At 42.7% G+C, this 24,920-nt stretch overlaps 1 protein-coding gene across 4 annotated transcripts in view; it reads left to right on the top strand.

Annotated features, from left to right (window-relative positions):
• Positions 1–24,357: 24,357 nt before the first annotated feature.
• FHOD3 (formin homology 2 domain containing 3) overlaps positions 24,358–24,920 on the top strand; it is a 410,832-nt gene continuing 410,269 nt past the window's right edge. For 2 of the 4 annotated variants that reach the window (XM_035317956.1, XM_035317957.1), the window contains exon 1: positions 24,363–24,718. In XM_035317956.1, coding sequence (XP_035173847.1) covers positions 24,554–24,718 — 165 coding nt within the window. In that variant the 5' untranslated portion in view covers positions 24,363–24,553. Of the gene's footprint in view, positions 24,719–24,920 lie in introns of all 4 variants that reach the window. The other 2 variants (XM_035317954.1, XM_035317955.1) reach the window with 2 other exon arrangements.

The following is a 24,920-nucleotide window of genomic DNA, read 5'->3' on the forward strand; positions in this document are numbered from 1 at the left end:
GAAATAGCACAGCAACAGCCAAAGTAAGGAGTGCAAAGGCAGCAAACACACATTTACTTTTTAAGTGGCTCTGTGGTGCATCACAACTTGCGAGTGCCACCTGGGGAAGCTGCAGTGAAGGTCAGGGCTGTAATCCCCTCCTCAGCACTGCCCTGGGGCCCCTGGGGTCCTGCAAACTGCTGTGGTTGCAGCACCCCAGATGCTTGAGTTTAGTCTGGATAGGGATGGCTAGGTGCTAGAAGTGTGATAGATGGCAGAAGAACTAAGATTTTAAAAGTTATTTTTTTCTTGAGCCATTCTTGGTTGTTTACTGCCATGGTGATGATTCCTCCTCTGGCTGGATCTGACCCCAGCTTTCCCTCAGAGCAGTTGGGGAAGATCCCTCCTGCCTTGAGGCTTTCTTTGCTCAGGCACATGCACACAGCCTGATACTTCAAACATGAGCTAGAGGCACTTCCCATATTGCTTAAGGGTCTTGAGTGTTATTCTTCCCCTCCCATTGGAAAGGACAGCCCGTTTGTTGTACACACTGTAATTCTTTCAGAGGTGTACTGACAGTTTAACTCCACAGCGAATTTGCTAGAAGCAGTTATTACAATAGCAGTTTTGAAGGGTATGATCGTGCCTTGCAAGTTCTTCTTCTAATGTGTTTTAAGTAATAAAGTTTAGTGCCAAAGAACTTCTTGGCAAGACAAGATCATTCAGGCATGAAAATCCATTTGAAATATAATTACTTCAAGCAAAGCCAGTCCTATATACTCACCAGAAGCTGTTAAATCCTCCTTGTTAACAAAATAACAAATGGGCAAACAAATCATCTGGGGGAAGGGGACAATAAAAAATGGAAGCATTTTGGACAAAGGCCCAACAGCAAAACACGATAGGAAGTTGTTTTCTGCACAACTGGAGGCAGTGACATAGTGATGCAGGAGCTGGAGAACGTTTCCTTGAGTTTTTTTCAGCCTTTTAGTGGCTGACTGAACTCTGCAGAAGTCACTAGCAACCCGACGTGTACACAGAGCAGCCCTGTGCTGTATATAGCCATTACAAAAGTGGGTTGGGGTAGGGTGTGAAGGGGAAGAGAAGTCATCTGGCTCCACATCTTTGCTTTTCCTACGTGATTTGTTAAATGAGGGAAGATATGACAATTTTGAAATAACTTTTGTTGCAGATCTCAAGCTGAGACTTAGGGTTTTAAAGCAACCTTCATCATATGGGAAAAAAAAAAAAAAAAAAAAAAAAAGTTTGAATTGTAAAGTCTCTACAAATACAAGCCCCTAGGGGAGAGTATTTTTCCTCATTATAGTCACTTCTGTTTATTTTTTCTCTTGATAATTTCCAAATTCCTGCCCTTTGACATGGCTGAGCTACATGGGTTAGAGATCAAATGTGCAGCCCTGGCAATGAACATGTGGAGCCTGTAGGGTGGAGGGATAGGGGGCTGAATAAACATCAGGAAGCTGAATGGACCCAAGACCATCTTATCCTCTGCACCAGGGCCAATGCCAGTTGTTGAGCACCATTGGAACAAGCATATGTCTGGATGCGGTCACTTCCTTGCAGCTGGCAATAACAAGAATACAAAGGAGACCTATTTTCCATTGTATTTTTCTCTTAACCTCTCTGCAGTGATTTAACTTTCCCTTTTTTACTCAACTGTTTGAGATTTGTTACAATCTCCTCTCACACCCTTCCCCCTCCTCACCCCCCAGCCTCACAATCTGCTTTTCCTAATGATTCCTTCAATTTATTTCTCTGGCTTTTCCCTGTGCAAGATCAAAATTCCCTGCAGTCACAGCTGTGTGCTGCTCATGCTGTTCAGTGTGACAGTCCAACAAGCCAAGTAAGTATATATGCTTAGATTATCTGAGTAAAGCCATTAGCTTCTAACAAGCTAGTTAATATTAAGAACTGCCTCACATCATTTGCTAGGCAGGGACTAGTTTTTATGGAGCACTGACCTCTAGGACCGCATTTCATAATATTCTTCCCATCCCACCAGGATGACAGGGGAGAGAGCAATAATATATGCACATATCCTGTGCAACAGAAAACCCAGAGAATTGATATTTGCTGCCCAGTGTTGACTTAATCTCAGACTAGAGGGTTTTATTTTACAACTCAGGTAGTCCTACGCAAAACCGAGCTAAAATAAATTGCATCTGATGAATCATATTGTCAGCACCACCTCCTACAAGCATACCAGGAAAGTAATGCTATTTGAATATTTACAAGTGCCATCTTGTGGAGATTCTAATATTAAATGTTCTTATTGTAGGACCTAGCCCCAAATGATCTTTTCTCAGAGGGATGCTCTTTTTTTCTCTTCCCTCCCCAAGACCTGGCCAACAAATTTCACTGCAGCAGCAACACCTAGCTCAGTCTCACGTGTACTTGGGAACATCTCTTCCCCTTTCCTTCACTAGTGGAATGAAATTGTGACACTGTTTTTGTCAAGGGTGCATGGCAAAAAAGGCCACTATGTCCTGTGCACCACAGTTTGGGAATTAGTGGCTTAAGCTACCCAGGCTTGAACTGGTAGTCCTTAAATTACGTCTTCTGAAAATAGAAACAGAAAAGTCTGCTGTTTTGCTAGCCTCCCTCAGACTCACTGCTTTCCTGTGGAATAAACTGGAATTAAAGTCAAGTGTCCAAAGCATACTGTAGTCAGACATGGCTCAGACTTCATCCTCACAAATTTAGACTTCTATCATCAGTAAGGTCCCGTAGGAGTGAAAGGGATGCTTCCTGTGCTTTGGGAAGCATTATGTCATGGGAGCCCCTTCATAAATATCCCTCAAAAGCTTAAGGCAGCATTTCATGAAGCCCAGTTCAGACTGGGACACCTCAAAGCCCACCGGCCGTACCCAGTCCAGAGGCTGATTCCTACGGGACTTCACGGGGTTTCTATTCGTGATAACCATGACTAGCTTGTTTTGTGTAAATTGGTTGTGTCTAATAAGGAAGCAGAGGACATCTTAGGAAAAAAAAATAACAACAACAAAGAAAACACATTTTAGAAGTTAGCTGTATTTCAGTTTTTATTTTCTGTTGTAGTATTACACTTTTCTTCATGTATCCCCCCTACCCCCATGATCAACATAAAAATGTAAATTTCTAACCAAAAGAACACCTATGTCCCCTGTATGCTCTCGGTTTATTCACAATACCCACTTCCCAAGATGATGTTCTAGCGTGTTAATGACAGGTTTTCTGATTTTTTTTTTTTTTTTCCCAAAATCCAGTAGGGATTCAAGTTTTTTATTCATTTTCTTGTCTGAAGTGTTCTTTTCTTTAACAATCCTGCAAAGGGTAATTCAGAAAAAGTAGGAACTTGCACAAAATATCACTCAGCCTAATGTATTACAACAGATATTTTACACGGATCATAAGCAGACATCCTTGAATGTAGAAGCTGCAATTTGTCTCTATTTCAGAATGAAATGGAGCACTTCTGGGTACTTTTGTATCATACTCTGCTTTCTGATCTTTTTTCCTATGACTAGAGAAAACGAATTACGCTTGAAAGAAATAATATTTGAATTCAGTCCTAAAATACAGGCCAGTTCTTTGTCCTTGAACCTTGATAATGTTGTTTAAAGGCCTGAGGTATATTATCTCCAGCTCAGGTTGGTAGTAAATAAAATGAAATTGCTTAGAGCAATTCCCAAGGCCACATTATGATACTTAACTCACTCTGCACAACTCATCACGGTACACAGTTGCTTGGCATCGCCTTGTGTAAATCCTTGGCAAGATGCTATCAGCCCTTGGGCCTGCTGTTAAAAATGGCAAGTTTTAGCAGATTAGGAATGTAACAATGCCGATATCTCTGGTTACCTACCAGGGTTACCAGCAATTCACATCACATAGGCTACAAAATAGATGTGGGTTTCCCTGTCTCACATGGTGGAAAGGGACTGTGGAAACTGGGAGCCATGGTCCTTGCATGCCAGCATCCCCCCACTCTCTCATTCACAGCTGTATTTTGGGAGCTGCTGGGTAGGTGAGGATTACTCCCAGCCAGTGATGCAGGGCCCTACACAGAAGACTAGAGAAAAGTTATATGGACAGTGATGACTTAAGTATGCTGTTTGAAGACAGATTCTCCTTACTGAGGAGTTTTTTTCCATTAATGGCATAAAACAAGTGGATGTGAGATGCAGGAATAATGAAGCTTTATCTTCTATGAACTCAAGCCTGAGTGATTAGCCAGCATCAAAAAAGACTAGTGACCAAGGAGCACAAAGATTATGTTAATGCTCTTTTTTGTTTTTCAAAGGCATACCCTGGCTTTGCAGCCCAAACCAGAGATATGGTGGTCACAAGATACCACCCTAAAAAGATGCCAGAACTACCACCAGTTGCCTTTTTTCTTCTTCATTGGAGGTTACTTGTTCTTTTGAGTTCCTGAAAATTCAGCTTACATATAACTTACATTTTCATCTGCATATGATTTTCATGACTGCATGCAGTACTCTGTTAAAATTTCAAATATGCTTTTGACGTGTTTCTAAGATTAATGTGTAACTATTGCAAAGTGAGCTCTAAAGCCTGGGTCTGTGATAGGCCACAGTTTCTTCAGACTTCAGGTACATGGAAATATGGGATGCTCACATGAAGAAGTGAGCAACTATGGAATCTGTTGAAAAAGTTCAAAACTCTTCTAACTGTTCAGGAAGGAAGGAGTCTTCATCCATTTAGGACAACGAGTAACGATTTTAAACTACAAGAGTAGTTTCACATTAGATATAAGGAAGAAATTTGTTACTCTGAGGGTGCTGAGGCACTGGCACGAGCTGCCCCGAGAAGCTGTGGATGCCCCATCCCTGGAGGTGTTCAAGGCCAGGCTGGATGGGGCTGTGGGCAACCTGGTCTGGTGGGAGGTGTCCCTGCCCACAGCATGGAGGGTGGAATGAGATGGACTTTAGGGTCCCTTCCAACCCAAGATATTCTATGATTCATTTCAGTGATGAATAATCAAGGTATGTTTACATACTGACTTTTTTTTTAAACTAATACAAATAAAGTGTGCATTTCCCTAAGTCTTAAGGAGTTTTGGGAGCAAAACTTCAACATAATTGCAATAAATATTTGCCATTCATGATGCCTTTTCACATACATGCCCGTATATATAAAGCTTCACAAAATATGAGATATCATTTTACTAACTTATGCACTGTCTTTATCAATTTGTTTACTCTTTTTGATTATACATTAATTTATCAGAGTATTTCAAAGGAAAATAAGAGGCACCTTGATTTTTAAAGGCTCCCAAATTTCAGTTCTGTATATTTGTCCGTTATGCCCTTGAAAAAATAAAATTATGATTTCTTCATAGTTAGGGCTGTATTTTTATTACACATCATTTCCAGCTGCAAACTTGGTACTGTAGGTGGCAGTGTAGGCCCAGCAAAGAAATCATTCCCCTTCAGCAAAGTCTAGCTGGTTTCCTTTCCTCCCAGTGCAGGAGCTGAATAAATGATTTAAATCGTTAAACATGCACTAGCAAATAATGGTGCTTATCTAAAAACGAAGAATTTACTACAGCTTTCTGACATTCAGTGCTACTCTGCACAGTTCATTGGTCTGAAGTGACATATATGAAACAAAGCTTTGAGGTTGTACACCTGTTTTCTCTAGGTTAAGAAATCTGTAGCTTCCACGTTTGGAGTTCAAACTTTTGGAGCACCTAAATCTTCAAATAAATATCTAGATTATGACAATTAAATCAACAAACCCGTATGTCTGGAGGGCAGATGTACCAGCAATATAAATAAAGAAGCTACTTGGTAGGTCTTGTGTGTAGCTAGAACACTACATTGCACAGTAGTTACTCATAGAGATAACTACTAGGAGGTTTCAGTAGAAGTCAGTAGAAACTGAAAAGAGATAACATAACAGACTCCTGGTACCCTCTTTGAATGATGAATTGCCGTGTTTGCTGGTCTCTGAGAAGAATGCCTACTTCCTAAATAGTTTATTTTCTATTTTGTGTCCACTTTAGCTATTGCATTTTAAACAGTTCTGTGTATTCACTCTCTAACACATATTTGGATAAAGCCTTACACCAATGGGACCCCATTCTCTTCTAATCTCTAGGCATTACTGTGAAAATAAGCATGAAAAGCTTAACAACAGCATGATCTGGAGAGAAGGTATTTCCTAACTTTTGTTGTTTCCTCCAAGCAGCTGATTCCTAATGAGGTGGGCCTATCTGAGGCTCCAGTGAAATGAAAACTGACAAAACTAAGATCCAGAGTAAAGAACGAGAGACTGCATTCTGACAGCACAGCACAGGCTAAAGAAGTCACACAGAAAATAAGGAGTAAAGATTTTAATGTGAACGTGACGCCTCCAAGGAGTGCACTAACCGGACAAACTCACACACTGCACATGAATGAAGGTTACAAGTGACCTCAAAAGGTACAAAGTCCTTTTTCACTTTCTAAAAGCGTTAAATTTCAATGAAGAGCAGCTAATATCATTGACAATACTTGGCAGCAAAGGTTTTCAAGGAAAACTTTGTGAAGGCTTTTGCAGCTACCTCTCTGATACGGTGGAAAGGCTATCATAAAGTTAACCTGATGGGGACAAAATAAATGGCATGGCAATTTATCTTCCCTTCATAACCATCATTTTACTCTAGGAAGCACAGAATCTTGCCAGGACCCCAAATACCCTAAGAGGCACTAACTGCCCTATTATTAATGACAGGAAGGTATGAGGCCAAAGTCAGATTTTGGAAGGACCTCATGGGTCTCCTCCAATTGTAAACCCACCTCTTCTCACCGCTCCACCCCCAAACCACCAAGCAGATAAAGCAAATGAAACTCTGAAACAAGACCTCCTGCATCACACTAGCTTTCTCCAAGATATCTGGGTGACTTTCCCTGTACAGGCAGTTTTGCCTGCAGCAATAACATCTGTGTATCACTGCCCCAGGAACCATCCTTTATTAATTTCAGTTTCCACCCCTAAACCCATCCAACCCCTTCACATGTGCCCATAGCCAGTTTGCCCAGCTCTACCGGGTCAGTACTCTTCTTGAAACCCAGCTAAATAAAGCCAGAAGTACCTGCGAAAGGCGAGGAAACACACACTCGCAACCAGTTTTCACCAAAGCAAACCAACTTTGGCTTTCCAGAAAACACCATTGGACTATTCAACTACCTACCAAAACAAGCCTTTATTATTTGGGACCTTTCCCTACCCATTGACTATGTCAGTCCAGTAGCCAACTACCTTGGGCGCTCCAATCCCTACAAAGTCATCCACTTTTTCATGGTTTTGATTCTGAAGCCTCATCAGCCCAGCCCACGTGCATCCACATCTTGGGCAGAGGTTGCCAGAGCACTGAGATATTCTTATCACTGTAGGTGAGTTCAGGAGAAGCTCCATTATCTCAGTATTATTAGGGCTACTGGCCTGAACAGCACCCTTGAGCCTAAGGTGCCACTACCCACGCTTTATTCAAAGCATCTGACAAGAAGTCTTCCTCCAGTCCCACAGCTCTATAAGGCAGGGGGCACACTCAGATGGGAGGGGAGCCTGTGGTCAGGGCTCCAAGTGCACTGATAGGCCTTGATGGCCCTGACCGTGCTCACCTGCACGTCCCCAGCTCTGCCAAAGGCCTCAGGAGCGCTATTTAAGCTCAGGTGAGGGGCTATTTCATTTTCTCTGAGCTGTGGGTATGCCTTTTCTTAGTGCTGTCATCTGTTTTTCATGAACGGCTGCTTGGTTTCCCTGCTGTTACTTCACCTTTTGGTGCTCAGTGAGGTGCTGGTGAAGCCTGTGTGCATCCTGTTCTTCGCCCTAACCTGCTTAGGTGCTGTGGGGCTGTCTTGTCGGTGAGATGTTTGTCTGGTTTGTGGCCATCCTCCATTTCTAGCTTACTCTTAATTGTGGAGTGGCTTTGCCCTCGCTTTTGATCATGCGATTTTTGCATATGCTGTGGTCCATTTCCTACCCATCTGACTTAAAACTGGGGTTGTGAGTACAAGGATCTTTCTGAGTGTTTCTCCTGTTCATAGGAGTGAGACAGATGAGTTCAGGAACCTGATACTGTAGCTGGGTACTCAAGGTGTGAACTGGTCTGCCACAGGTCGGCCTGGATGTGAGGCAAGGTCTCCACCAGTCTCTCTTTCTGAGCCCGTGTGCTCTCAGCTCGAGGCTCACGCAACTGGCTTCCACCCTATAGATGTTGCAGGGGATTATAGAGGGGAGGTGCTGTGACCCTTAGCTGCAGTTGCTGTTGTGCTTCTGTGCCCTGTGCTCAAAGGGGACTCTGAAAGGCCCATTCCCCAGACAGCAATCTAATGCTAATTCCTCTTCCTTCATGTGACTCCGTGATTTACAGGTCTGTGGCACTGCCAAATACCAGACATCTGCCACTGCTTTCTCACCAAACACGAGGCATAGTGTTTCACAGACTGGCGCTGGGCTAAACTGAGAGCTTTGCCTAGGAGTGCCAGATTATGAAAAGTTGGGTGCAAAATGCAAATAGCATGAGATATCCCACTTGGCTGGCAGCAGAGCCGTGTGAGGCTGTGGCCCAGGACATAAATGTCCTATGCATGGGGCAGGAATTGGCTTATCATTTGATCATAACAATTATTTCTGGAAGATGTCAGTCAAAGAAAATATTACAGTGTTGTTTTTTGCATTACTTTAATTGGAACATGTTGGGATGTGGAGCTGCTTGCTCCCACCCATGAAGAACAAAGGTTTAAGAAGACAGAGGGGGAGAATTAAAAGACAGAAAAAGCAGAAGAATGTAAAAGTCGGGCTTACATCAATATTTTAAAGTATGGAAAAAGGTAGTAAAGCAAATACTAGTTTTCTTCATTACATTCCTGGCGGTTTATGACTGTTAAGCTTCAGTTAATTAACATACCTAAGCAGCGATGTAATGTAAATACGTTGTTAGTATTTTAAGTAACGTGTAGAAATTGCAAACGAGAAAGTTGCTAGTACTTGTGTAGCAAAGTTGATTTTATCCAAAATGTGTTCATATGTATTATAACCTTATGTGAGAATTCACTGCTGTCAAGGTATATCTACTGACTAATGCCAAGTGACATGGAGGGATTAATTCTCTGGCAGTGGCAATCTGGAACACCAGATTTATTAGGTAATGTCAGTGCTAACACTTCCAGTACTCTACTCCACAATAATTACTTGCAATACTGACTTGACCTAATAGCACAATTGCAAACGCTAGCCGGGATATTCCACAAATTTTTCTTCCAGGACTCAAATACTTGTGGTTTTCGTCAGAATGTCCTGGAGCAAACATTTGTGGCATGTCTAGACCAGCACTTAGTGTTGAATTCAGTTAAGTTAATTGGTGATCAATTAACTGGAGGTAAAATAGACCCAAGCCCTGTATTCTAGGCATATTCAAATCTGTCAGGCAACAGAAACAGTGCCACAGGCTGACTCTGCATGATCCTCATCTTTTCCTTTTGAGTGTAAGGTACATTGAAAAACATTAGCATTGGAAAGTCAGCAGCGAAAGAAGTTATTTGTACAAGAGCCCTGCATCTGTCTGTAAGCTCAGTGTGTCTCGGAGGAGTAATTTTTTCCAGTTACGGTGATCTCCAGAGCATAAAAATGAAAACTTTTGTATGACTGGTCTACAACTGATCTGGAGAAGTAACGCGGTGGGGATGTGCATGGGGGGCACACAGCTGTATGTGAATGCATGGCACGGCAGCTAGAGCTTGATGCTGCAGGCGGCATGTGGTGTCCTGGCTGGAGGCTGCTAACCCTGCTGCATGACATGAGGTGGCCACAGCATCAGTCACGGGGGGGCATCATGGACTGTCAGGTGGCTGCTCTTGGGGCTAGTTAGCCATAAATAAGGTTCAAAGGAGTCATTGGAAATTGCCTTCAATACATGTGCTGTCATGGCTATTGAATAAAAGTGTTGTCCAGAATGTGTAGTCTGTGGGCAAGTTCCCCCAGGGATATTGCCTGGCTGAGCAGTGCTTTTATTATAGTAATTGCCTTTGCTTTTTTTGTGTGTTCTTGCCTGGAGTTCAGTTGGGTACTCCTTCACAGGTCCTGTAGCCTTCACAACTGATAAACAGTACTAGTTTTTTTGACCTGGAAGTGATTGTACTTCAGTGGTATTTCTGTTTGTGTGCATCATAAAAAGTGCATAAAATGTGTTGAGATCGCAAATCTTTATTTCGCCTCTAAAAATGAGGCAAGCTAATCATCTTGCCATGGTGATCTTGTAGAAATGACTAATCTGAGGGCTGTGTTCACGTAAACAGTAGTAGTGCTGGTTATACATATATACAAATGTAATGCCTCTGTAGACCCATTGATAGAAAGCTTTTTGTTTGTTTTTGTTTTTTGTTTGGTTGTTTGGTTGTTTTTTTTTTGTATCCAGTATTGGAGAACCTCTAAGTTCCTACATTTGAGCTATGTACAACAGTTAGAGTAATATCCTTTGATAACCTAAGTATGATTCAGCCACTAAAAGAAGTGGGTACAGCTTAGTCTGAGTTAGCTGTTTGGGGCAGGCTTCAGCTGAGCATCAGCTTTAGCACTGCTATAGCATGTGTCAGCCACTTGCCAAAGCTCACTTTATTATTTTATTGATGCATTCAGCTTTGTCTGTGTCTGCGCAGAGAGGGCTGGGGCTGCCGTGCTGCTAGTTTCCAGGCCCACAGGATCCTTGAACTGCTTTGCAATTAACTGCTGGAGGTGCAATAGCAGTTTGTAGCAGCCAAGGTTGTCAAAGCCCGAGGTTAAGCTCCCAGGACTATATTTAGGCACTTCACCAGGTGGCCTCATGTACAAAAGTGCTCAGCCTGCAAGCTCCTACTCAGCTACTTAAATACTGAAATCCATGGACCAGCTGAGAGGTCAGGAGTAATGAACATCCAGACACGTGCTAAGTGCCTAAATGTGTTCATAGGAACATAGTATGAAGTCTTTCCTTCGAATTTCCTTGTTCTATTTCCACTTTTGAGTTAGAAACAGCTTCACCTAGGTAATCATATTCTCTTCACTATTGTAGAAAAGATGATGCCTGATATCCCCGATCAGTTCTCTTCCTCATGCAAGCTTAAGTTCAGTTTAGATCCCACATTTAGTACTGGAGAGATACTAGCTAATTTCACCTTTTCATTGCAAAATAGATGGCACAACTCAGTGCTGATTATTTATCAGTCAGTGTTTCACAGGCAAAAGATGAGCTATACTTTAGTTTCCCCTTGTGCAAAGTAACACTGCCATGTAGGGATGGTTTATGGAGCGCTGCTCAGTTTCCTGCCAAGTTTTGAAGTTTGGGCATCTATTTTTGTTCATACTGGGTGGAAGACAAGTCTTTGGAAGAATTTCACAAAACAGATCTCTCTCCAGCCATCCAAATTCTGATCAGAAAGATCACCCTGATCTTTTTGTGAAGTTCATACGAGGTGTGATAAATCCTGCATTTAAACCACTGTTAACACTGACACATCTGTATAAAATGTTTTAATGTCGTCAGAATGGTCTATTTCAGTGACGTGGATGTTCTTCAAAATAATCAGGGTTCTTGCAGAACTCCTGAGTGTTTGAATGCATCCGATTTTGCAGTCTACTATTGTTTTCCTCATAGAGGTTATATGTCAAATTGCTTTTTGATACATAATACAGCTGTGGAAAGTTTAGTGATCTTTTGGTATGTGTCAATTTAAGCCATTATACCTTGCAGACAGTTCATAACTCCTAGACAAAAGCTAAATACTACTTTATCCAAAGTTCTTAGATGTGGCCATTGCTTGGATCAGGAACTCCCTTGTTTGGTCTAGAGGCAGAACTGAATGTGGGCTGATCCAGCACAAAATCTTGCTGCCCAGATTCTGAGATTGTATGAACAACAGACTTCGCCTGTAGTGAATAATTAAACAAATGAGCCTAATGTTCCCTGCCAGAGTTGGTTTTGGCTTATTAATTGTGTGTGTGATCCCACGGCCCATACTTCATGCTCCGTGTTCACTGCAAAGAGCAGCCCCCTTCCTGGCATCGTGTCGCGCTGCCTCCTGCTTTGTTCTCCACCGCTGAACAAACCCAGTATTTCTAATGTATTTAGTTTAACACCCCTGCATAAGCAGGCTCAGGATTAGACCTTCTGTTTATAAGACAAGGTTTAAAGCAAGTTTGTTTTCTCTGCTTAATCCAGATTAATAAAAGGTTTGCATTTTGTGTCATTCTTTATTAACTATGAAGTCCATTAGGATATATTGCTTGCTGTGTGGTTGCACAGACACTGCAACAATACTCTTTGATCGTGAACTCAGATATAAGGACATTCTTTATAACTGAGTGCAATGAATTCTCTAATTGCTTTAACATGATGTTTTGCATCAGTTTTGCCATACTTTTAAACTCAGTTGATGTATTGACTCTGCCTTGAGAATTATCAGCTGCATTAAACCTTGTTTTGGAAACAGTATTGGGCAGGCATAATCGTTTATTGGTCATAAATAGTAATTGCCTGTTTCAGAATATCAATTTATATCCATGCACAGATATTATTGTTGATGTTGCATTACTTTTACCTGAACATTCAAGCTGTTCTTTGCTTTGCTTGAGCTTTGTAACAAGGTAACTCTAAGCAGGGTTTTACAACTGTATTTTTTTGTTTGCTTGTTTTTGTTTGGTTGATTTTGTTTTGAGGCTGAACTCTGCTGTCATGGAATCTGATTGCATATCTCCCTTGAACATGGAGCTGAGAGCGTGCCATAAAAAGGGAAAGCAACCTTTTTACATAACAAAATCCTAATAAAGGGTGTTTGTGCTTTTTTTGCGGTCATGCCTGAGTTTGGAACAATTATGACCACATCAATGGAAGGATCCTAAGTTGTTTTTGACTACTAGAAACCAAAAGATGGACTATCTATTAATCTGAATACCACAGAATAAAACGTAAGTTAATGTTGCAGGTATGAATTCCAGTCTCACTTCTGGAGACTGGAAGTGTGTATTATTAGGGGGTTATATGCTGTGTTGTTGCCTGTCACTCCTTTTCTCCTCACCATAGACAAACAGATTTTTGCAGTACTAGTCCTTCCCAGATTTTGATTGCTGCTTTGATTTTTGGTACATAGCCAGTTAAAGTTGAAATGAGGACAGAAAGAAGGGAAGGACTTCTTTGACATCTCAAGGATTTTTAAAATCAAAGAAGATACCCAGCTTCAGACTAGTTCAAAGAGCTAAAAAGGACTGCTGTTGATTCTGCAGCCTGAAGTGCTGAATGTGAGGCAGCCCTTTATCAACCATCTGGCTTATCCAGTACTTTCCTCCCTGGCAACATACTAATTCATATTAAACCTGTGCGTTGTGCAAGTGCCGTATTTCATCGTCCGGGTAAGTCCGGGAATGACCAGACCCCAGCAGCGTACAGTGCTGGGAGTGGAGATGTTGGGGTTGCCTTCAGTGCTGCTGCAGAGCTGAGAAGGAGCAGCTCCTTGCTGAGTGGTAGACTGTCTATAAGCCAGCTTTGTGTCCGCCCCCCCCCGGGTCGCCCCCCCCCCCCCCCCCCCGGGAATCAGGACTTTCCCCCCTCTTCATCTAGGTCCCAGCTGAACATCATTGCGGGCCTACTATCTTTCTAACAGGAAAGCTGTCTGCTGTCCTCCTCTGCCATCTGTGCTTCATCCATATTCCTACATGTCTTATTCTAGCTGCAGCCTCGTTAACTTTCAATACTTGCAGCCTAACACGACTTACGCAGGGGCTTGAAAGGAGAGGTAGGGCAAGGTCATGTTCTGAATCTTGATTAAATGGTTTAGTAGAAGCTGCCTGAGTCTGTTTGAACACAGAGGCCTTGAGCAAAAATTCCCCTTGCTGCTCCTTATCTCAGCAGAGATCTACAGGTTATCTGCAGTGTTCAGCAGTTAAGGGGGGGAAGTCAGTCTGAAAGCTTTTCAGAGAGAGAAGGCTGAGAAGTACCTTTGTACAATGGAGCAATAACAAGCAGAGGGCAGCACTTCGATGCAAAGGCATCCTTCCCATCAGAGGACATCTGCCGTATTAATTGAGAAACAGTTCATAAATTATTTTGTAAAATACAGTTTCATGATAAGGAGAAAGTGTCCTCTGTCTTCCTAAAATAGAAAGGAGGAAATTGTGTTACATTAAAGTACAGATTTTAGTGCCTTCTGACTTAGCAGTTCAAGTGTTAAGCTGTATATGCTGGTATCCAGAAGAATTTTAGGATTATGACAAACTAAACCAGCTTCTCCAGAAGGGGTTCTTTTATGGATTAAAAATTCCACCAGTGTATTATAAACATCAGATGTTGCTTTCACAGGTGAGATCTTCTGTGCATATGAAGTGCTCAGCTGGGTTAGAGTTTGCTATCACTCTTCCTTGTTAGGAGACGCGTTTTGCTATGACTGGTGTTGCAAGCATTACCCCCGTGTTTATTTCAAAGCCTCTGTAGTTCACTAGAATAAAAGACCTCCAGTGGAAAAACAAAAAAATAAAATAAAAGATTAAAAACAAACAAAAAAAACAAAACCACGTCAAAGTTTTAGACACCAAATGCATTAAAAGTTTCCTAATACTGAATCCCTGCCCAAGGTGAGGAGGAAGATGTCTGACCTCGTGCCGCTGCCTGTCCTAGGTGAGGACTGTGGATGGACTCTTGGAGAAGAGCCTGTCTGTTGGAACCATCCAGCACTGCAGGTCCATTTGAGGAAACTGCTGGCGAAGTGCAGCCTCTTTCCTTCCTTACCTAACAGTTCAGGGAGGCAGACAAGCAACCTCTCTGTGGGGTTTCTTCTCGTTTGTTTTCTTTATTCCTTAGTGGAAGTCCAGAGGAATAAGCTGAAAAGTAAAATTGAAAGGCAAATTCCTTAGTGACTGGTGTCAAGTGGCACAGGTCCAGGGATTGGGCCTGCAAGCTTTAACCAATGGAGCAGGTTTCTGTCCTTCTGGAGCACCTAGGGATGCCTTCATGTTCCTTCAAGGAAGGAGAAGTAGGCATTTTCTGAGATGCAAGCAACAAACTCAGGCTAGAACCCAGGTAGAAAACTTTTTAAATTAGTGAAACAGAAACCAGCTCACTGGTCTGAAGGCAACAGGATTCTTGTCCCATTCAGGTCTTAAGCAGATTTTAACCTAGAATCCTAATCAGGAATATTTTGTAAATTATCAAAAATCCAGACAGACACCTGGAGTCTGAGAGAGACGTTTAATTGTTCCCATAAGCATGGGATCTGCACGAGTTCTGTTTGCTTATGCATACAAATATTTATGATCAAATTTACATTCATACTGATTTACACAAGAGAGATGAGGTAAGACTAGTCTTTCTGACAAATTATTCAGAAACCTTAAAATACGTAATGTGTATCTGCTGTACATTGGAATAATCAGAATGCATCTGGTACATTTTCTTATTAGGTTTTATATTATTGTGCCCATTCCAGGAAAATATCATGATTTTACTGCGAAGAGTTAGATGAGACTCCTGCTCTGTGTACACCAGGGGCCTGAAAGGCAAAAAAATAATAATAAATACAAATATTTGGAAGCGTAAAGAATGGGATGACAAGTAATACAGAAAACATTACAATGGCTTTATGGAGATAGTTTCCCTTTTCTCTTACAATTCCCTGTCCAATTTTCATCAGCCCTCTCCTAAAAATATAAACCAAAAATACAGCATGTGCAGAGATGGATTAAAAAATAGCAGAGGAATGTAAATCTTCCATGTGAAAAGAGCAGGAAAATATTAGATGTGTTCATATTACAGAGGAAGTGTAAAATGAAAAATAAATTGATAGAACTATTTAAAACAATGAGTGCTGTGAAAAGGAAAAAAGTATGAAGATCTATACAGTTATCTTGCATTACAAGCTTTCAAGAAAATTGAAAATAGGGGCATTCCAAGTGGAAGGAATGCTTTAGAAATACATATTTAGCCTGTTGAACTCAGTGCTGTGAGACAGTGGTGAGGTCAAGTCGATGCTGGCACTCCAGAAAGGAGTGAACGGTTACACTGATAACAACATCTGAGCTCGGGAAAGTACATAAAGAAGAAAATTTACAACCAGACCTGTTCTGGAGTATACAAAATCATCTCTAAACAGTGATTATCACAGAAATTGTATGCACGAATTACTTGGCAATTTCTTACAATGAAGCCTCATGCTCTCCACTCTGGGCTAGGTAGTATCGGTTACTGAATAAGACTAATATTCTGCTGATTTAACTGTTGCCCCCAAATTGTTTATAATCTTGTGTTTGCAAAATTAGTAACAAGTAATTTTGCATGGAGGATGTTTATATCAGCACAGGACTTTCTACGTCAAGGTAAATAATGCTGGATTATCTCAAGTCACTTCAAATGTTTATATTAATTGACATGAACACTCCCCCCAGTTTCTTCAAATTACAAATATTTATTTTTGGTCAGAGCTTGGAATACACTTGTATGTGTACACGCTGACTGGGAGAAACACATTTTAAGTAGTATGATAATTACCTGCTAACTGACATAAGATGCAAACGTCTGACCGTGAAAACAAGTTTTAAATCCTCGCAAAAGCTCATTTTGTTGACATAAAGACAGATAAACTATCAAGCACGCGTTCGAGCATTTGTCATCTTTCCCCATAAACCCTTTTCCCTTGGAACATGTTTATTTTCACTTTCATATTTTCTAGGTCAATTTGCACTAAGTGAGCATCCACAATGCAGAGTGGATACCTATTATGAAATTTCAAGGTATTTTTTTTCCTCCAAAGTTTATTTAATTGGAGTCACCAAGACAAAACTCAGTACTACGCTAGTTATGAAGTATAAAGAGATGTGATAACAAGTACCTATTCAGTAGGTTAGTGTTGAGGGTAAGATAGAAATTAAAGCAAATTTCAGACGCTCAAGTTTCTAAACAGTTGCTGTTTCCCTCAAGAAAAGGCTGTTCTTACTTATATTAGAATATACTTTAAAAATATACTAGCAAATGGCTATCACACTCCCTGCTGTTGGCTCTTGAATGTACTTCTTGCTTGTGTCTTGTCTGATGTAGACTGGAGGAAAAAAAAAAAAAGGAAAACAAAAAGGTAATGATGGCTACAGCATTTCTGTATGTTCCTTTATTCCCACTTCCTCTTCTCATTAGTCCTTAAATAACAGAAACTTTTTGGACAAATGGGTATGAAACACATGCTTTTTGGCTTAGAACCATGTTTCTTTAAAGAAAGTTAAGACCAGTAACATAGATTCCACCTGAAAATATCATTTCCTTGCAAAGTAATGTAAGCCTTGTTAGTCACTAAGCCACATACACCAGTAAATGTAGTCAATGTCAATGTCTCAATGGCTTGCACTTTCCAAGAAAGGCCAATTAGCTGAGCTTTATGGTAAGATCTCATGCTGGCACAGACCATTAAATTTGACAAAATCAATGCCAATTAAAATCCAAAAGCTATTAAAAAAAATGCAGATTCATTTATTCACTTGCTCTTTTAAAATTGATAAGTGGGATAGCCTTTATCTTACTGAAATGTACTTGCATTGTTCCATCCTTTATCTTACTGAAATCAACTTCCAATGTTGAGCCAAAAAAGCCCAAACAGTTCTAACGATGTTGTCAGATGACTACTGGGCAGGAAATGAGTGAATGTATGTATGTATGTATTTATTTATTTTGGAGTCCTTGCAGAATTTTCTATACCAGGATAGACAACTGGTCCATCATCGCCTCATCTTGCTTCTGGAAGTAGCCTTTGCCTCACATTCTCTGAAGACCGAGTTCTGCAACCCCCTGCGATCACTGCATTGTTATCCTTTAATGTACAGCTTGCATCACAGAGATAGATGGAAAATGAAGAAAGACTATCTCCAGCTACACCTTTTCCTAAAATGAACTTGTCAAAATGGATCAAATGGCTCCTCAACGCAAAAGTCAAATTGTATTAGAATATATGATAGTATATTTTCATTAAACTCAAAATGAGGAAATATTTATAGCCAAATCTTCCAACAGTGCTCTTGCAGCGTGGAATCAGACCTTGCTTCCAGTTTTCTCTGCATTCAATTCAGTGACTTTCTGAATTGCAGCACACTCTGCAAACTCCCCTCTGCTCCGTAGGTTTTCTTTCCAGCACTTCAGCATCCTAATTCAGGAGTCCCTCCATCTAAGCGTGAGCTGTAGGTTCTGAGGTCTGTCCTGTGACCGTCACCATACTGTCCAAGCCGTGCAACCTCATCCTCATCAGCCAGTTACAGGAAAGTGGCAACATTCCCGTTGTCAGGAGGAACCCACCAGGCTTCTTATTTAAGGGAGGATAATGGAAAATGGTCAGGAAATCCATAAAGAACGCAGCATAATATTCTTTTTGCTCAGCCAGACAATGACGGGACAAGGGGGGAATGGTTTTAAACTAAAAGAGGGGAGATTTAGATTAGAGGTTAGGAGAAAAGTCTTCACTCAGAGGGTGGTGAGGCACTGGCACAGGTTGCCCCGAGAGGCTGTGGATGCCCCATCCCTGGAAGTAGTCAAGACCAGGTCAGATGAGCCCCTGGGCAACCTGATCTAGTGGGTGGCATCCCTGCCTGTGGCAAGGGTTTTGGAACTAGGTGATCTTTGAGGTCCCTTCCAACAAAAGACATTCTATGATAGTGGTGAAAGAAGAGGATTTTGATCTATCTTAGTTGACTGTGATTTTCATGGCCAGCTCTGGAGAATCATCCGTCATTCAAAAATCCCATGTGGTTCTGGCTTTGTAGCATAACAAATGGTAAAAAACAGGTCTTAAGGGATGCTTGTTTGTTCCCATTGTGGCTCATCTATGTCCTTAAGGTACCTTAGCCACCTTTGTGGCCTCACTGACATCCACAAGCTTGAGAGCATGAGCAGTTACAATTAACTGGAACTTGATGAGGCATAGACAGTCCTTGGTTTGAGGTTAATGAGTAAACAGCATGAATCATTCCCTTTAGAATCAGAGAAAATGGCTGTGAACACATATACATGCTTTAACGGATGCAGAATCAATTATGTTCAGAATAAATTTTACAACTTTGTATGTCACATGCTTTCTGAGAAAGAATCAGGACTGACTAGCAGAGGAGGGCAGTTTCTCTAAGCTCACCCACCCCCTCATTTTTTGAGGAACTAACAAGTGAACAAATCCGGTGACTTGAAGAATCAGACAAGAGGACCTCATAAGTAAGCCCTGTAAATGTCCCTATAGAAAACTGCGAGTGCAATGATAAAATCAGTTCCAATGACTTTTTCAGAGTCTGGATGCATGCATTTCCTTCTTTTCTGCACAGGTCGGTGTTATTTGCAGAACATCCATCCAGCCTAAGCTGAAGTTGCTGGCAGCTGCACTTTTAATGTGCAGTGTTCGTAAAGGTTTTCATCTCCAGTCGCAGGCAGCCTGGACTTGGGCAGACAGCAGTGGTGGTTACTTTTGACTTAGTCTCCATTTTGTCTGGTAACACTCCATCCATAAAATGGGGGTAAAATTACTTCCACCCTGCAGAGGAGCGCTGTGAATATGTATTAATAAACAGTTGTGAAGCATTCATCTGTTATAGCACTGGAGGAAATCTCTTGAGGAAATTAGCTCTGTCAACAGAACAGGCTTCAAGTAGCATGCAGCGGTTAAAGCAGGAGAAGACCTTGAGCATGAAACAGTGAAAGTGAAATAAAATGTCTGTGCTTATGGATTAAACCCGCTTGCCTACGGGCTCAAGGAGGCAGGAGTCCCGAGAGACACTGCAAGTGTGCTGTACTAAATGGCACCGTGCAATGTGCCCATCACAGAAAACCTTATTTTTTCACCCTTTTGCCAGTGGCAGTATCTTCCAGAACTGGCTACCTAAGGGGAAGAACTTGCACAGGAGACAGGGAACGCCATGGCGTCACTGTCAGAACATCCAGCGGGTTCCCACATCCTGCGACAGCACGATCCATGGAAAAATATAGCACTTGGTTTTTCCCAGTTTGCGCAGGATATTCAGATATCTATGACCTAGTGATTTTGGAAATGTACGCCTCGAATTCACCTTCACCACCAACATACAGTATCGGCCATTTTTAGTAGTATAGATTATTGCTTCCTTTACATTATTAGACAGCCGTGACATGAGAACAATTTTCAGTAACAATCAACTGATTTTGTATGTGTTATGCGGCAATTAAAGCTTGATTCAGACCACTGACAAACTTCTGGACCATTACAAGTCCTTACCTCCCAGATAAGAAGTTTTCTGTTAGTTTTCTTTATTATTCCCCGCAGAAGACATTTTCTGTCATTCAGTCGTATGAAACCCATTGCAACCAGTAGAAAACCACCTTCTGTCAAAATAAATAAATAAATCATATTAGTATTGTATCCCTGAACTACCCCTTCTCAGTTTCCCCATCTGTAAGGTGAGAATAAGCAGGCAAAATTTAATGATAACAAAGTGCTTTGAGATCCATGGCTGAAGGAGGCTGAAATCCACGGTATTATTCTTGGTCTCATGACAGACTAGATTTCACTGACACTCCATATTTTGAAAAGTGTGTTATGTTATTTGCCTGTCCACTTTAACAATGACAATAAATCATTTCCACACTTCACTAAGAGAACTACGTTTTATTTATAGATTATAGTGTGGATAAGGCAGAAATACTGTTCCCATCACTACAGTAAAGGATCTGTCAGCACTTTCATTAGCACACTTTAATTCCAGTGGTTTACAAGCCCATTTTGATTACCATTACCAAATAGAATGCTTTTTTCAGCTTTATTAATGTTAAGCGAATAAATCATGGAAGCTAAAATTACTTTTGTTCTCCCACAACTAAAGTCGGCTTGAAGTTGAAAAATGAAATTTGGAGAGCAGTTCCGTTTGTCCAACAGAAAGAGAATAAGGAGCTGAAGAAACGGTTGTTTCACATGCTCGCGTTGTAATTTTGTAATCATGCATTCTAGATCTGTATTGACATGATGATGATATACTGGAGAAACTAATATTCCTGTGGAACTACTCCAATTGCTCAGATACCTAGCATCTCTCTTTTTTTTTTTTTTTTTATATATATAATAAAAACTGCTTAAAAACGTATTTACGTTGTTTCTGGGTGGTCCTTGGGTTACAGAACATGCTTTCAATAACTTTCCATCAAACATATATTCCTTTATTTTTTAATAAAAAAGAGGAAATTAAAGACAAAAAAACGTGTTATTTTAACATTCCGGTTTCAACAATAATGGAATTCAAAGTTAAGCTTGACGCACCATTCTAACTCATTCAACACTGTATTTTTAAGAAATGCCAATAATGGGATGAGTTAAGAAGAATAAATCAGCCCTGAATGAAAACTCCTAAGCTGTGTTTCATTCCTACAAGAATGTGTGTGCATGAAGGATTTCCCTCTTATGTTTTTGCAATAAGAACTCGGGAGCTTAGAACTGTGAACTTTATTTGATCATGCACAAGCTTTCTTTTTTTGGAAAGTGCTTGTGAGATGGACTTGGGGACCCCAAGGTCAGCAAGTAATAGAGTTTGCCTTGGTTGCCTGCCCCAGAAAGGGAACTCACTCTTCCACGATGCCTCCAAAGGCATAGGGACCACAGCCTGGACTTTGCGGAGGCTTCCCCAGAGGTTCTGAATGCCCCAGCTGACTTTGTTCAGCATGACCAAGGAAAATAATCTCTCTGAGGTCTTATCTTCTGTGAAGAGGAATGCGGTGAGACAACCACATACACTGTTCTTGTCATGTCCCTAATTGTCTTTCCAGATGCAATGTCTGTCTTGCCTCACGCTGCGTACCCCTGACAGACAGACAGTATCTGGCTGTTTGGCTGCATTTTACTGTGTGCTAATTCTTTTCAAAGCTATCTATGTTCATTCAAAAGGCTGCAGTTGGACAGCAAGGAGGAAAGCTGCCTACCTGCCATGTTTTAGCTGCTTCATGGGGTAAATACATCCTCATGGAAGGAGAGGACAGTGCACTCTTCTCCAAGCTACAAAGCAGACTGTGGGCAGGATAAGGCAGGATGAGGTTATGTGCTCTACATCAGGAACAGAAACTGGTGACCTCTTGGAGGATCAACACCTATCTCTGTCTCAAGGAGATGGAAAGAGACTACAGTTGCAGGAGGCTTCTGAAGAATATGCAGAAAGGTGGGAAACCATTCAAAAGGGGAACTTTTGCAATCTCTCTCTCCTGCTACAGGTACATACACACACAGACCTTGTAATGCTGTTTAACCAGCAACCTGTGTTTCCTCTGTATTAACTAACATTCTAATAAAACCTAGCTTCTGAAATTCAAAGCTCTGTAGTGTTTTGGGGACATTTACAATAAGGAAAAAGTAGACGTAGATGTGACTCAAAACCCTGGCCAATTCAGGATCCTTTCATGTTTGCATTCTCTATTTTCTTTTCCGGCAGTCTGGTCATATGAAGCATCTCCACTGGCCACTTCATATGTGGAAATTCAACTGAAGATCATGATGCACAATGTCTAATTCTTCCTTATGTGATTTCTAGTCTGTGGCTAGTCATTTCGATATTGAACCATCCGATCTCTGTTGGCTACATGGATTGCACTCATCCTTTGCTTTTGTTTTCTGGTCTTGGAGGAAAGATAGCTGATGCTGTCACACAGACACCATGTAAAATTTGGATTCTGTGATGTATCTAAAATTGTCCTCCAAGTATTAAGTACTGACCTGTTTTATGAAAATGAAAGTTTAATATAAGTGGCACTTGAGCAACTTAAGATTAACAACACCAAAATATACTGGTTAATCTTAGCTTTACATTGGGACAGAAATATACAACATAAATAGGCAGACAGATTTGCATTAACACTGTTTTATCTAGAATCTAAATATACAGTACTAAAGCAGATGCAAAAATATATTTTTTTAATTGGAATTTTAAATTGCTGGGGTACAAAACTCAAAACCAAGACTTCACTGAACGTAGCTTTTTATGGTGCATGAGGATTAAAGCAGACGGGCGGTAATGAGAAATGGGGTGAGACAACCCATATGCCCTTTTTCTTGTCCAAGCTGAGGAAGAATTAGAACAAGAAGTGTGTAACACATCGGCTGTGAAAGTTCTGAAACAACAAAGTAGGTTCTGAGTTTTAACTATTTGTTGATTTTGGTCATCTGTGTGCTCTTTCCTGAAAATATGCGTAACTGTAGGCAAAAACAAATCATGGCAAGTCACTCCTGAGAATATCAGAACCAGTGGGTCAGACTGTGCGCAGGCAGAAATCCCCTTTTGTCCCAGGGCTGACAAATATTCCCAACCCAGTAATCATTTTGGGCAGGAAACAGTTGCTTCATCTGCCTGTTACGATCTAGAGGTCATGCTTTCTTGCTCAAGACGCTTCATTTCTGTGACAAATCCCCCCATCTCTCACAGCAGTACAGTTCCCGTCCTGCACCACCCCCCACGAAGGATGAAAAGTCAGGCAGTGGTGAATCACAGCCATAAAGCTCGGCGTACCCGGGAGTGCTGGCAGACATCAGGTCCGTGCTCGGTGCGTGGAAACGCAGCTGGTCCTCTGGTACAGGGAGATTCTCCTTGCCTGGCCTGCGGCTTGCTTCGGGTCCCTTCTCCTGCTGCCTGGGCCTGTAGGAAAGAAGAGCAGGACATGTTCACCACAGGCACGGCTGCAGATCTCTTTGGGCACATGCAGCAGGCCCAAGGAGGAGGCCGCCACTCTGTGTGCTGGGCTGCTGCGTGCCAGGTGCTTCAGCTCAGTCCTTTCCTGAGAGAAGAAACAGACTGGAGTGATGGAAAATGGGGCACAATACAAAGCATTTTATTAGATTTGTCTTTGGGGATGTGGGGGATACAGTGTGGGCTGTGTGTTGGCTGATCAGCCAAATAACCCCCCAATATATACAACCCCAATAATTAAGGGGGGGGGGGTATACAACCGGAGAAAAACCCCCAACACACTTGACACCCAGGCTGCAAGCCGGTTCCGTTATTCGGAGGCAAAGCAGGCATTACTTCCATTTTCCCCTCTTGACCCGGATCAACACCCCACAGCCGACTGGGGTGACCTGGCCACCAGCTCCCGCCGGGCCCCGTCCCTCCCGGCCATTTGCAGCCCCTCTCGGGGGGGGGGGGCGAGCCAGGAGGCCCCCCTTCCCCTTCCCTCTCGGCGCGGGGGATCCCGGGCGGCGAAGGAGGGCGAGAGGAGGAGGACGAGGAGGAGAAGGAGGAGGACGAGGAGGAGGAGGAGGAAGGGGCCCGCCGCGATCCTTGAGGCGGCGGCCGCGGGGGGGAGCTCGCCGCCCGGCGCTGCCCGCTGCAGCCCCGCTGCCCGCTCGGCGTGCTGCGGCCGGGCACGGGGGAGCTGCTGCCGCCGCCCCCACTCTACCCGCGGCTCCTCCTCCTCCTCCTCCTCCTCCTCGTCCTCCTCGTCGTCTGCCGGCCCGAAGCGCTCCCGCACTCCGTCTCCCGGCGGGGAAGGGGCCATGGGCCGCCTCCCCGGGGCGCGGCGGCGGCTGTGAGGCGGGCGGGGAGCCGGGCACGCAGCGCCCAACCGCCGGAACGCGGCCGCGCCATGGCCACGCTGCTCTGCCGGGTGCAGTTCCTGGACGACACCGACCCCTTCAACAGCACCAACTTCCCCGAGCCCAGCCGGCCGCCCCTCTACACCTTCCGCCAGGACATCCCGCTCGGCACCCAGCTGCCCGGCGTGCACCGCCTGCTCCGCGCCCCGCACAAGGTAACGCAGCGCTGCGGGGCCGGGGGGCTCGCCTCGGGCCGAGGGCGACCCCAAAATGCCGAGCCCTGGCTCCGTGGGGTGCCTCTGGCAGCTGCAGGGGGTGGTTTGGGGACGGCCGAGCCCTGTGGGGCTCTGCGGGCCCGGCGGCTGCAGCAGGGGCTGTGGTGGCTGCGGGGCTGTGGTGGCTGCGGGGCTGTGGTGG

The sequence above is a fragment of the Oxyura jamaicensis genome, chromosome 2 (assembly GCF_011077185.1).
Source record: "Oxyura jamaicensis isolate SHBP4307 breed ruddy duck chromosome 2, BPBGC_Ojam_1.0, whole genome shotgun sequence".
NCBI lineage: Eukaryota > Metazoa > Chordata > Aves > Anseriformes > Anatidae > Oxyura > Oxyura jamaicensis.